This window comes from Chlamydotis macqueenii, chromosome 15 (genome assembly GCF_036417535.1).
Source record: "Chlamydotis macqueenii isolate bChlMac1 chromosome 15, bChlMac1.mat, whole genome shotgun sequence".
NCBI lineage: Eukaryota > Metazoa > Chordata > Aves > Otidiformes > Otididae > Chlamydotis > Chlamydotis macqueenii.
In genome coordinates, this window is record NC_141570.1 from 12,096,742 (window position 1) to 12,110,110 (window position 13,369).

The 13,369-nt window shown below is 44.3% G+C and overlaps 1 protein-coding gene across 5 annotated transcripts in view; it reads right to left on the reverse strand.

Annotated features, from left to right (window-relative positions):
- Window positions 1-12,046, reverse strand: part of CRAMP1 (cramped chromatin regulator 1) — a 53,387-nt gene extending 41,341 nt beyond the window's left edge. For 2 of the 5 annotated variants that reach the window (XR_015260243.1, XM_086760136.1), the window contains exons 1-3: window positions 9,933-11,576; window positions 9,100-9,452; window positions 361-554 (exon numbers count right to left, since the gene is read on the reverse strand). Coding sequence is in view for 4 of the 5 variants with exons in the window: in XM_086760136.1 (XP_086616262.1) it covers window positions 361-554; window positions 9,100-9,452; window positions 9,933-10,144 (759 nt within the window). In the remaining variant the exon portion in view is untranslated. Of the gene's footprint in view, window positions 1-360; window positions 555-9,099; window positions 9,453-9,885; window positions 11,577-11,716 lie in introns of those variants that run through there. The other 3 variants (XM_086760140.1, XM_086760137.1, XM_086760138.1) reach the window with 3 other exon arrangements.
- Between the last annotated feature and the right edge of the window lie 1,323 nt (window positions 12,047-13,369).

The window sequence follows — 13,369 nt, forward strand, 5'->3', positions numbered from 1 at the left end:
CATATTTTCTTGTTTGCTAATATTACAGCATAAGTGTGTTGCTTCTGAAAGTTGAGATGGGGACGTTATTGACTTATTTCTTATTTGAAACAGAACCACAATTGAAAAGTAATTCCAATTATTATAAACATTCATTAATAAATCTCTGAAATATCTGCTGTGTACTTCAAAACAAAAAAAAGTCTGACACTTCTGAAATGTGGCTTTGATTGACAGCTGGTTTACAGCTGACTGCACAGACAAACACGTATGTGCACATATGCATTTTGCTCCTGCAAATCTCAATTGAATCAACCTTCTCCAGCAATACTCAGACACTAAGCAGAGCCATCTAAGCATGCTATTTTCCTCTACATGTACCTCATACAGTCCCTCGAAGAAAGTATTTTTGTCCTCTGTGCTCCATGATTCCCACTGGCGTCTGACTTTCTTTCCTTCCTCCTTCTCTCCAGACGAGGAGCCCAAGTTCCTTGCTGCTGACTTGGAATTCCCAGCAGGATTGCTGGCAGGAATTCCTGATGTGCCACCAGATGCAGTCCCTCCATTATCTGCTGCTGAAAAAAACATGACCAGAGTGAATACTAAACCAACAGGAGGATTCATGGATAGAGATAAGGAACTCATAATTTCCTCCTGCACCACTCCCATCTATGTCAGGTTTTTTCCAAGATACTCACCTGTAGGACAGAAGGCAAACAACAAGGTTTTTTTTCAAGAAACAAAATCTCAAAGAGCAACAAACAAGGGGAAGGTTTGAATGGCTCAGTTTTGTATTTCCAGAGATAAGAGAGATAAGCAGGAATACACCAAAGCAACCTCTAAAAGACAACACACACTCTAATGCTTATACACTGGTGCGCTCTGCAGTTGCCCCTTTGTAGCTGTGGGGAATTTCTGAGCAACGCTGATCATTGCCATGACCAATAAAGCAAACTAATGAACATGACAAAATACACGTAATTTCATATCCTTGTCTCTGGTCTTGATCTCTGAAGTAACTGGGGTAATGAAAGGACTGAAAGATGTTTGCTTTTGTTCATCACATGACAATGGATCAGCATTCTCAAGAACCTGATCCTCAGATCCTCAGTATAAAGAGCACCACCACAGATACTTAGCCCATCTAGGACAATTCAAGGTATCCCAAGAATGGTAAGTCCTGATCCCTCCTTCTTCCCCAAATCCTGGTGCGGCTTCCTCTGTCAGTTACTGGCACCCTAAAGAACACGGATCAGAAAAGAAGACTGGAAATACTAAAATGAGAATAAAGCCTGACAGAACTAATACAATTTGCTCTTTATGCAAGCAGGGGACAGGGAAGAAAATGGGACGGAGAAACTGCAGGAATGTTAATTTAAAAACCAGGGAGACCTCCCAAAAAGTGCACTTGTTTTTTAACATGAAAATGTAACCATTCTCAGTAACTTACATTTCTAGAATATATTATCTTCCATTTTACTAAGTAGTAGTATTTAAGATTCGACTGCCCTTATCAATGCAGGTGTGTACGTAATAAAAGAGAAGCCGTTTACCATTAAACATACATTGCTCATGATAAAAAATTGCTTATAATTGTTCCCATTTTTCCAGTTACTGTCCTTTATGTTTTGTCTTTTCTCACGATAAAATTGGTTTGCCTTAGTTTCTTTGCTTATAAATCCAGCTTGTACAATACAACAGTCCTAACCAGTTTCCTAATTTTTATACACTTTAGCACACTGCTCTCTTTCATATTTAGGCTTTTACAGTTCAGTTATCTTTGAAAATTCAATTATATGAGGCAGTTTGTTCACCTGACAAACTCAGGTTTTATATACATACATATATACACACACACACAAATACATACATATATATATATGTATATATATTTATATACATATATTGCAAGAACTGGGATATCTAAGTTTGATAATCCTAATATTCTAAAAAGAGTATCAGAAGAATCAACTGCTAGAGATTATGCTTTAGAGATTTGAAAGACTTGTACGTGAATCTTAACCGTAACCATTCAGTTGCTATTTGAAAGTAATTCATTTGGATGACAAAACCACACTGCTCCAACAGGAAAGATGGGGAGAGGCTGTTCAGTAGGGCCTGTTGTGATAGGACGAGGGGTAACGGTTTTAAAACAGAGGGAGGTAGATTTAGATTAGATATTAGGAAAAAATTTTTTACAATGATGTTGGTAGAACACTGGCCCAGGTTGCCAAGAGAGGTGGTGGATGCCCCATCCCTGGAAGCATTCCAGGCCAGGTTGGCCGGGGCTCTGAGCAACCTGATCTGGTTGGAGATGTCCCTGCTCCTTGCAAGGGGGTTGGACTGGGTGGCCTTTGAAGGTCACTTCCAACCCTAAGCATTCTATGATTCTATGATTCTCATTTGCGTGGTAAAGAAATACAGGTCTTAATGTTTAAAATCTTTGGTCACAAAACGGGAATTCAAACACGTCAGTCTTCAATCTCAATCTACAGTCTCCTGTTGCTACTAGCTTCCAATGCAAAAGACATCCCTCTATCAAAAGACAGCTACAGGATTCTATTCCAGAGCTACTCTTCTCATTACAGACCTCTAACCTTCTGAGAAATCATTTAACAGGAGCCACAAATGTGGGGCTTGGGGGTTTTGTTTGTTTATTTGTTGGGTGGTTGGTTTTTGTTTGGGGTTTTTGTTAATTTGTGGGTTTTTTTCTTTTGGGTTTGTTTGGTCTTTTTTTTACATCACTGTATACATACTCAGATAAGTAAAAACCTAAAGTCAGCTGCCTAAAGTTCAGATCTTACCAAGGATTTTCTAAAGATTGTACAGTACATTTGGCACACATGAAGTTTTCAATACTAAAAAGTTTAAGAAGCAAAAGTATCAGTGATGATTTTAAATTCTAGTAAGACTATAAAGTTCAGTAGATTTCCTCTTTGTTGTATGGAAAAGATTAAATGAACAGAACAGTTCTATCGAGGACATGCTAAGTACTCCACTGATCCAACTTCTACAAAGGACACATAGCTCATAATTGCTCTTTTATTCCTTTATAGTTACTATTCTATGAGACAAGCTGTAGTCCTGGGAAGTTTATCACAGTCTTTCTTGTTTTAAACACAAATAAATTACTATCTAGACAACTGTTTAGAGTACTGTATACGAAGACCTAAAAATTCTAATATCCTATCACCTCTACAGAGATCTCATATGCCATTTAATTCTTCCAGGAATAAAGCAGTTTGCTACATCAACCCTTTGCATAAAGTTTCTTACAACTGCACACGGTAATACTTATCATAGGTTACCACAATCCACTCCAGAGTTCACTGGATCTCAGTAAAGCAATGGAATGCAGTATATTCTAAAACATGGTATTCTAAAACAATTCAGGACAAAAGGCAAAAGAAAAAGTAAAAACAGTCATACATCATCAAATTACACCCCATAAATTCATTATTTTAATCTTACCGCAAGAGTGTCTTGCAACATACAAATCAGCTAACAAGTTTTTATCCCCTCACTAATGACAGACGATGATAACCATTAATTCCCAACAATAGATTATTTAAAACTTTAGGAATGCATTAAAACAAAAAGGTCCATTGAGGCTAGCCATACCACTACTGCTGCAGACTTGCTGGAGAGAGGAAGGGGGCTTCCTCTAACAGTCTGCTCAGGTGCTTGTTCCAAGTAAAACCATTTATAAAAGGAGATCACCGCAGATGGGAAAAAGAGAAGATGGTGATTGTCACTGCTTATCCTGCATCACCCAGCCACTGGAGTGAACATCCACACCATTACAGCTACAACAATTCCTTCCCTCCATTCCAGGATGCAGTGGAGCACCAGCACCTGCATACAAGGTACAAAGCAAGCAAGCTTGGATGTGGAAGCATTTTCACTCAGCTTTTAACCTACAGTTTGCAAAGGCATCAGGTTTCTGTACTTGGTATTTGAAATATAACCCTCTAACTAGAACTATAAAATCAAGGATCAGAACAGCAATGTTTCAGAGAAACTTACTCATTCCTTTAATCCCATGCCCTCCACCCATCTATATGCCCCATTATTAGAACTTCATTTATCTTTGAATGACATAACAATCTCAAACTACATTTTCTGTAGAAAAAGCTGTCATCTTTGTAGTTCTACGCAAACCACAAACACTTGCAAAATTTTATATAAAGGGATTTAAAGACTGCAATTTAAAAATCTGAAAATGACAAACAATGGAACACTGCATGCATCAAATAACTGAGTCTTCGATAGTAGCTGTGTCTTATAATGGCTACAGCCACAAAAAGTTCTTCCTTCCAGGCTCTATGTAGCATCTTAGTGTTTGCTTTTCAATTTTCCATTGGCAGCTCTTGCATGCCAGCCGATTCATTCCTTCTATGACAGATTCCACATCCATGGAAGCTGGAATTCACACAGTTAATGCCCACTACACCCATGTATCACAACACAGAGGTTGGTTCTCTTATTGGTGTTCCATAGGCTTAGCCTGCAAAATCTCAATTTCTTCAGGAGTCAGCAGACAACTATAGATGGAACATCTATCAGGGAATACCTTTATAAATGAGATGGTACTTTGACAGACTCTTGCATGCCACAGGCCAAGTGTGGAGTGTTAGAATACTAAACTCACTCCCCAACGTGCAAATGCTAACTTGTAACACACCAGAAGGTTTCCTTCAGAACATTCTTTCTTCCCTTTTGTGTTCTACAGGAAACAACAGCAAGGCTAGCTAAACTACACAAGATCACCTTCAAAAGCGCTTTCAGTAAAGACTGCCATTAAGGAGGCCAAACCAGAAAACACCTCTGAGTGACTATTTTTCTGTCACAGACCTGCATTAGTGCTCAGCAGTCTTATGAAAGACTGCAAAGCATCAAAACATCTGTTGCCAAGAAAGCTGGCAGATATATGATCTATACCTTCCAGAAAGCTTCACAGCTTCATGGCAGAGCATTTCTCAATGAGGATTTACTCCATGATTTTAATGAAAAAAAAAAAAAAAAAAAAAAAAAAGCAATCTGAGACAAACATCCAAACTTTCTTTCTGATCACTCAGCAAATGAGCCCCATTTCCAGCCACCTCTCTTTCCAATGGCAGAGAGTACATCACATACTTCAGTGAAGAAATGAATCAGGTGATCCCACAGAAAGTGTGTGCTTTAGGAATTTAAAGTGAAGCCACTTGCTCTGTGGAAGGACAACCCAAAGCAGCTGCAGGCTGGATCCAATTTGCTTTCATCTCCAAGAACTGTAGCTGAGAAAAAAACACAGATGAGAGGGAGAGAGATAGAGACACTCCCTGCAAATCAACGCTTCAGTTTGAGTACTAACATTGTAACTGGAAAACAAGTTCCTATCTTGTATGCCTCCACAGTAAATAGCATGGAGTCCTAAGAAGGGTAAGTCTAGGATAGCTTATGCCATATTGCATGCTTATACCATACAGCATTCTTGTTATGACTTGACATCCAAAGTTTTAAACACAACAGGTAACAAAGACACAGACTAGTCTACCTTCTTCTACCTCTTAATATTGAGGAGACTTGCACAACCAAGATGTAGCTGAATGTGTTTAAACACATACAGACATCTTCAAGCTTCGGCTAATCACCATTAAGACTTTGTTACTGTTTCCTCCTGAATTCATTCTGCATTCAGAAAATGGATAAAAACATGGAAATGGGAACATCCTACTCTAGTTCAAACTAAATCATGATGGCAATGTATGCCACACATGCTTTCACCAATGTGGTCACAACATACACATATTCTAATCACTCTTGCTTCAGAGAAAAAAAAAAGCCCCAAAACACACCTTAAAAGCTGTACTCAGCCACCACATGGCATATTTGTATTTGAGAAGTAAACTCTCAGAAATCCCTCTTTTTTAGCAACCTTGTATTGGTCTGCTTCTGCTCCCTCAGTGAACCTCCCTGCCTTTGAAATCTCACAATAAACTGCCTCCACTCCACTATACCTTCAAGTTCCTCTTCTGATGTCATGCAAGTTACTTTAAGACTTACTTCCAAGTATGCATACTGCACAAGGTGTGCATTAGTCAAGTTGTAGACTACAAACTTGAAAATACAATAAAGAGATGACCAACATTTGAAAATAAGATAATAATAATAATTCTAAAAAAAAAAAAAAAAAGCACAGATTTAGATACTCGTGCAGGAAATTTGATAAACCTTTCAGCAATTCAAAACAGATTGGATTTTTGAAGTGAAATAGTTTTCAAACTTTATTTCACTATTCTACTTTCTATGTAATTTTTGCCGTAATTTCAGAAGTGCAACTTGGTATGCAAAAGGCAAGAGACAGAATCGAACAATGCAATTAAAGATTCTAACAGGGAAATGTGAAAACCAGCAATACATTTATAAGTGCTACTAGGCAGAACTTGAGAAATATTATTAACAATCTTCCCTGAATCATAGTAAGGTAAAGTTGAAAAGTCAGCAGCTGCTGAGTGAGCAAACTCTTCCTACAGTTTACTTTACCAATTATTTGTTTGTCACAATGAAGCACCCTAAAAGGACAAATGCCAAAAGCAAAAAGGGATCTGCAACAGGCAGGAAAAAATACTATTTTCAAAATTCTTTTAAAGATGTGATTAGGACAAACCACTGCCTGCTGAGTAACCACAATTTGAAAGAATTAACTGTATTGATTACACTCCTTAATAATAGCCTTTGAAAGGGGTTTTCACTGTAGAATACACAGATTCTAAAAGCAGGACCAATTTAATAAAATTTTAAGAATTACATAGTACTACTGAAACACCACCACAAAAAAACAAGTTTTGTGGTTTCACTGGACCAAGTACAAGTGTGCTCTGGACACTCCTGCTGGCCGACATTAAAATTACCTTTGCAGCTATCACCTTGACCGTGACATGCAAAATGGAAAAGCTTCCAGTTTTCAGAGCTGATCCAAAGCTCAAGCTTTTTATCATTTTAACACTTACAAGAGGACAAGAAAGTTGTTGGGACAGCAAGCGGAAGGATTTAAGTCCAGTCTTTTTTCAGTAATCTTCACCCTTCCATTACTTTCCTATTGGAAGCTAGCTCTGCAAGACACTTCACTTGGAACGCAAAGCCCTACGAATTCCGATACAAGACACTCTACTAGGGAGAATACAGACAAGCCTGGAAAACCTCTCAGTATGCACCCCTGAATGTAAAGAACTCAAATTTAGAAAGGATCCCACTCCGTGGCTCTGTTCTCCAAGATCTGACATAATCTCAACTGTGTCAGAGAAATCAACTTTAACACACTCACATCAAAACTAGCAGAGTGGTGGCTGGTCGTACAATTCAAAAAGTGAAAGCATAATCAATTCTACCACTGACCATCACCCCCAATGATTTAAGACATTTCCCAAACCTGACAGCATAGTCAGGTACAATGATTACAAGCACTATCTATGACTGTTTATGAATTAATATTTTCCACTCTGTATATAACTTTAGTAGGGTTATTTTGGAATGTGAATTGCAAAAGAAACTGAGTTTGCTTTTCAGTTGTGTTGATACACCTAGTTAAAAATTATTCTGCTGCTCTACAATTAGAGGTGAATATTTATGTACAAATATACACACATGAATATACACGCGCACAAAAATACATATATTTTGTTCACACACGTATACACTTTCAAAGCAATGGAACAATTCCAAATGCATATATCTGACTGGACAACATGCATTCCAAAGAAATACCTCCTCACATTTAACACTCTTTACAACTCTCAAAATAATCATCTGTAGCTGAACACTCCTGGGTATTCCATCTATTTGTTTTTGGTTTCATGCAACTGGGAAAAAAATTACGTAGGGCTTTCTGTTCTGTCCTCCAACATCACACATATGAGTTTTTCACTTAAAACAAAAAGTTTAAGAGATTAAAGAGGACTTACCAAGGTATTAAAAAATACTTTAGTCGATTATATAAACTAACTGTCAAGCAACTGAGTTCAAGAGATTTTTAATGATAACTAAAATGTATCACAATTTGCACTGTTTTATTACTGTAATACAACACAATCATCATTCTTCATGTTTACATGTCCAGCATGTGCGTGCCACTGCAATGGACCAAAGAGCGAGGTAATCTCCAAGACACATTTATGCTATGTGGAGTGTTATTTCATTTTAGCAGACAAGAGTAAACTTTGTTATTTCAAATGCTGAAGAAATCTCCAAGTGGTGTTCTCCTCAAAAATTAACAGAAAATAACACCTGAATACTTTTGCACAAGGTATTCAAAATTAGTCTCACGTACAGACCAACAACAGTGCCAGGTGTCATCCAGTAACTGCTGAGCACATACAACAGCACCAAGATACTCAAACATCCCTGCTGAATTCTAGATACTCAAGTAAGAAACAGCTTTAAAAAAAACCAAATTCTTACTTACAATGCAAAAGTGAAAAAGCACTCGTATGTACACAGAGGCGTTCTGATGTATACAAAACAATCTTAATAAAAACTCATATTACATGGAAATGCCCAAACTGTTCTGAAACAGTAATGCAGGACTCACAAAACCTTAGAAACCAATATGTCAATGTGTGCATTTCATAGCTGTTTCCAAAATCATTCTTTGGGTAAAATGGTCATTGAAATAACTGGGGGATTGTGGGTCTTGTGGGGTTTTTTTCCCCCCTTTTTTAACTAGCACCCAGTGAATATTTTGTTACTATCCAAGAACAAAATTTAGAGTGCAGCCACCTGATTAGACAGCTAGCTAGAGTCTAATTTCCTAACCAAAAGACAGAAAAATTTGCTAAAAGTTGAGAGATGCAGGAATTAAAGGTCTGCTTCAATAATGGAGATTTCTTCCTCCTCCACACACACATCCAAACCTCCCATTTCTGCAAGTGCAAAGAGGACTGTAGGCAGCAGAGAAGCTGAAGCCTTGGGACACAAAGAAAATTTCAGCTACTGTGAGAAACAAGACCCAAAACACCTTCCCCCAAACCAAACAAAAGATGGCATCTACAGGAGGAGAATGACAACCCCCAAACCCACAGGTGACTCCCCACTCCACCACCCCCCTTGCCCGCGTGTTTTAAGGGTGCCAAAATACAGTACCTTTGCCTTTTGCAGCAGTGCTGCTGCCAACTGAAGAGGATGCCTGGGAATCCTTCTTCAGCCTCTTGCTCTGAGGTCTGACGCTGGACCGGAGAAAATGATGCTGGTCCTGGCTGTGGGAGGGCTGGATGGAGGCTGGGGCCTGCGATAAGCTGGGGTTTGGTGGGGGGCTGCTGTTAGTGTTGTTGTTGATAATCTTCTCTTCTTTCTTTGTGCTGCTGCTGCCTGGAGCTGCCTCTCCTCCTCCTCCTCCTGCCCCTTCTTCTTCCAGGGACTCCTCATCTCCTCCTGCTCTCTTGCCCAGCTTTTTCACCCCTTCCTCCCCGCTGCTCTCTCCCAGTTTCACTGTCATCCTGTTGGGGAGGAGAGAGAGAAAAGAGGGGGATACAAAGTCAGGCCGGGGAGCCCCCCAGAGAGGGCGAGAAATCCCTGGGCTGAGAGGGGAGAAGTTTAGCTGCAGAAATTCCTCTCAACATGGCCGCCGTTGTTTGTTACTAAATCCCCTTTCGTTTGCTGTCCCGACCCAGCAACCTGTGCCGAGGGCGGGAGGGGCAAAGCCCCTCCGGAATTCCCCCTAAACCAACCCAAAAGGCAGCCGGGCTCCCCCGGCAGCCCTCCGGCCCCCTCCCGAAGGGGTTCGGGCCGCCTTTGCCGGAGAAATCGCCCAGCCAAACTCGGGCGTGTGGCAGCGCCCGACAACCGCCGAGAGGAAAAGGCAGCGGCCGGCCCCGGCGGAGCGGAGCGGGGCAGCGGGGCCGGGCCGGGCCCCTCGGCCCCCCATCCTACCCGTTCGGCGGCTCCTCGGGCCCGGGGGGGCTCTTCCTTCTCCTCACCATGGAGCCGGGGCGATCCGACCCGCCGCGGGGGGGGGATTCATAGTCCTAGATGCGGCGGCGGCTTCTCCTCCTCTCGGTGCGTGTGTGTCTCTGGGGCTGGGACTGGCCGAGGCTACCAAGATTTTCAGCTCCCCCTCTCCGCCCCCACCCCGCCGAAGCCCCGGCACCTCTCCGCCGCTCCCCAGGTCTTTCCCTCCGGGCAGCAGCATCGCCTGTCACCGCCGGGCCCCGCGGACCCACCGCGCCGGGACACGGCCGGCCTGCCCGCCGCTCCGGCCTGCCTCCGTCCGCGCTCTCCGGCGGGGGCTTCTTAAAATCAGCCTGACACCCTGGATTCTTTTTTTTTTTTTTTTCTTTTTAATTTGAAGGGGCAACGCGGAGATCTGCAGCGGCTTTTCCCCTCCCTCACCTCGATGGGGACCGCGCAACTCAGGGTGATGCTGCGGCCTCTCGGCCAAGCCAGAAAGTTTTAAAACACCGTTTGTCAGAAGACCCACTCCTGGACTTTCTGAGAGGCATCACTATACAGCTTTAATTCCAACTCTGACGTCTGGACCGGCTGCTGGGATGACCGCTCACGCTGGGCCTAACTTCATAAATCCTCTCAATGCTAAAGTTTTTTTTCTAATACTTGGAACAAAGCGCCAGATGCACACACAAAAGTTTAAGGCATTAAATCGGATTATCTGCTAAAACTCAACAACTGGGGTTTTTTTTTTGTTTTGTTGGTTTTTTTTTTTTCTTAAAGAGTGTTAAAATACTACTGACACCACATCTAGAACTCATCAACTTCCAAGAAAGAAACCGCTCACAGCAAAACAGAAAGAAGCAGCAGTTGCAATGCAGCTGCCTTATCACCAGAACAGGAGCCACAGCCCAAATTTAGTTAAGGAAAAAGATAAAAACCAACAAGAGCAGAAAATTCTGAATATCACAAAGAGAGACTGGAATTACTGCAGATTAAGCTGACACCAGAATAAGGTGGTTTAAAATAAGCAAGATGCATCAGCATTACACGGCACACAAATTTGTGCGATTACAGTTCATGGATTGTATTCCTACTATGAAAATCATATTTTTCCCTCTAATGATTTTCAGTTAAACCACTGAATCTGCCAGTTCCAGAATTACACTGGGCAATGCTCCATTCTTTGCAAATGCTCAATAAACTGATCCAAACTGTGGATCTAAACTTGGTTAACTACTCACCTGACAGGCCCCTAATTACAAACACAAAGTTGTTCTCCACACAACAAAAACTGTAATGTTTTCAATTATGTTGAGGACAGAAATCTTCCAACTCTGACAGTCTGCACTCAAAAACTTCACTTAAGTAAGGCTGTAACCTGCCTTTCAAGTTTAATTACTGCAAATTAAGCGATGCATCCACTGGCAATCCCCAACAGTTCGCAGGGGGATACCCCACCTTGGGGACAGTTTCTTACAAGCCGAGGGCGGCAAACCCCAGCGCCTGCCCCACTTCCCAACAGCTGACTCCTTACAGCACCCGGCCTAAACCCTCCGCCAGTGCCCTGCACCCAGCTTACCCCTTTCAGCTGCCTTCTCCTTTACGTTTTCACGCTGCCCCTGCTTTTCCTTTTTATCTTCCAAAGGGGAAAATCTTCTCAGCCTCGCTGCCTTGGCCCTGCAGACCTTCACACCCAGCCGCCGTCCCCTCACTGTGCCTCCCACGCCAGCCCAGCTCCCCTCCGCGCAGGCCCCCGCCGGGCCAGGCCGCCTCCCCGGGACACGCAAACCCCGCTCGCCGCCCCGCGCCTCACCTGCCGCATCAATGCCGCCCTGCAGCCTCCGCGCTCCAGCTCTCCCGCCGGCACCTGCAGCCCCAGGCACGCCCAGACGGACGGCCCAGACCCGCCAGCTCGGGAGGAGGCCGGCGCGCCCTACGACCACCGCGGACCCCAGCGGCCCTCCCAGCTTTGCTGGCAGCGGCGGCAGCCCCGCTCCTCCCAGACGGGGAGGCGACCTCTCTTCCCCGGGCTCCTCCGAAACCACGGGTCAGCTCCCGTTGGGCCTCAACGCCCCCGGCCGGAGCCGCGGCTCCCCGGACCGGGCCGCGCTCCGGCGTCGCCCCAGGCCCGCGCTGGGCCCGGCTGCCGTCGGTTCCGCTTCCTCGTCAGCCTGCGCCGGGCCGAGGGGGCGGGGCAGGACACGGCGCGCGGGCCCAGCTGAGCGCGCCGACCCTCCCCGCCCCGGGACGGCAAGCAAGGCGCCCCATTGGCTCGTGGTCAGCGGGAACGAGGCGGGGAGGCGGGGCCGGGGCCGCAACGCAAGCCAAACAAAGCGCGGCGCGGGGCAGGTGACGAAAGCTGAACGCGGAGGAAGAGGCAGCGCTCGGTGTCTGTCAGGGGGCGTGACGAACCCCGAGAGCTGGCTGCTGATTGGCTAAAGGTAAAACCAATGGAGCTGTGGCCCTTGCACGTGGCTCGGAGTTCCATTGGTCAGAAAGCTGCTGATTTGCATGCGGCGCTGTATTTATAGCCTGCCCGGGAAGCACTAGGCTTCCTGGGGCGGGGAGGGGGGTATGGGAGCGGCCGCGGTTCGGTCGGCTACTCCGCTGGGCTCTCCTGGGGCCGCCGGGGCTCGGCTCTTAGCTAGGCTGTGGAAGAGCCCTGGGGCCGCTGTCCCCCGCAGCTCCTTGTGCTTTACAGGACCTCGGGGCCAGCGCTGGGGTGTCCCGCAGGGAGGTGCCTGGCTGTGCTGTGGGTTTGGCACCGAGCATCCCTTTGCAGCATGGGCTTGGTTGGCTCCTCGGTGCCAGCTGCCACTTCTCGCTAATTTAGTACAAGCTTTTAGCCGTTCCAAAGGAGACGGGTGACCCCAGGGAGTGTGGCTGGGTGCCAAGGGCCTGCCTGCTGCAGCGGGTGGGAGGCCAGGCTGCCCAAGGTGGCAGCTGTGCCCTTGTGAGGCCCTGAGCCCAGCAGGGGCCCGAGGCCTGGCTGCTCGCATGACAACGTGCTTCTGGCCAATTCAGGCCTTCAGTAAGTTCCGCATTGTTCTTAAATGTTGCGGGTAGCATATGTGATATCATAAATGCGAAACCTGGGAAGGCCTAGTGTCTTCACAATCCTTGCAGAGTTTGTACCTGGGTACCCTGAAGTGGTTTTTTAAAGAAGCTGTCTCTAGGAGCTTTGCTCAGTGATGTACTGAATAAAAGGGGGTTGAATTTCATTTGTGAACCTAATGTTTTGGCTTATGTCCCAGTGACTGCTCTCTGATACTTTTATGTAGTGATTTCATGTGAACTGCTAGGAAGAACAATTTAAAAAAAAAATATTTGAACAGGGTTCTCTGTGAGATTTTTTCTCCTTAATAAATTATTTGTGGAAAGGACATTAGGTCATCGTCTTTTTGAAACTTTGTGATTACCCTAGCAGGAAAGGATGCCTTAGTTGTCCTCTTCTGAGAAAAATCTT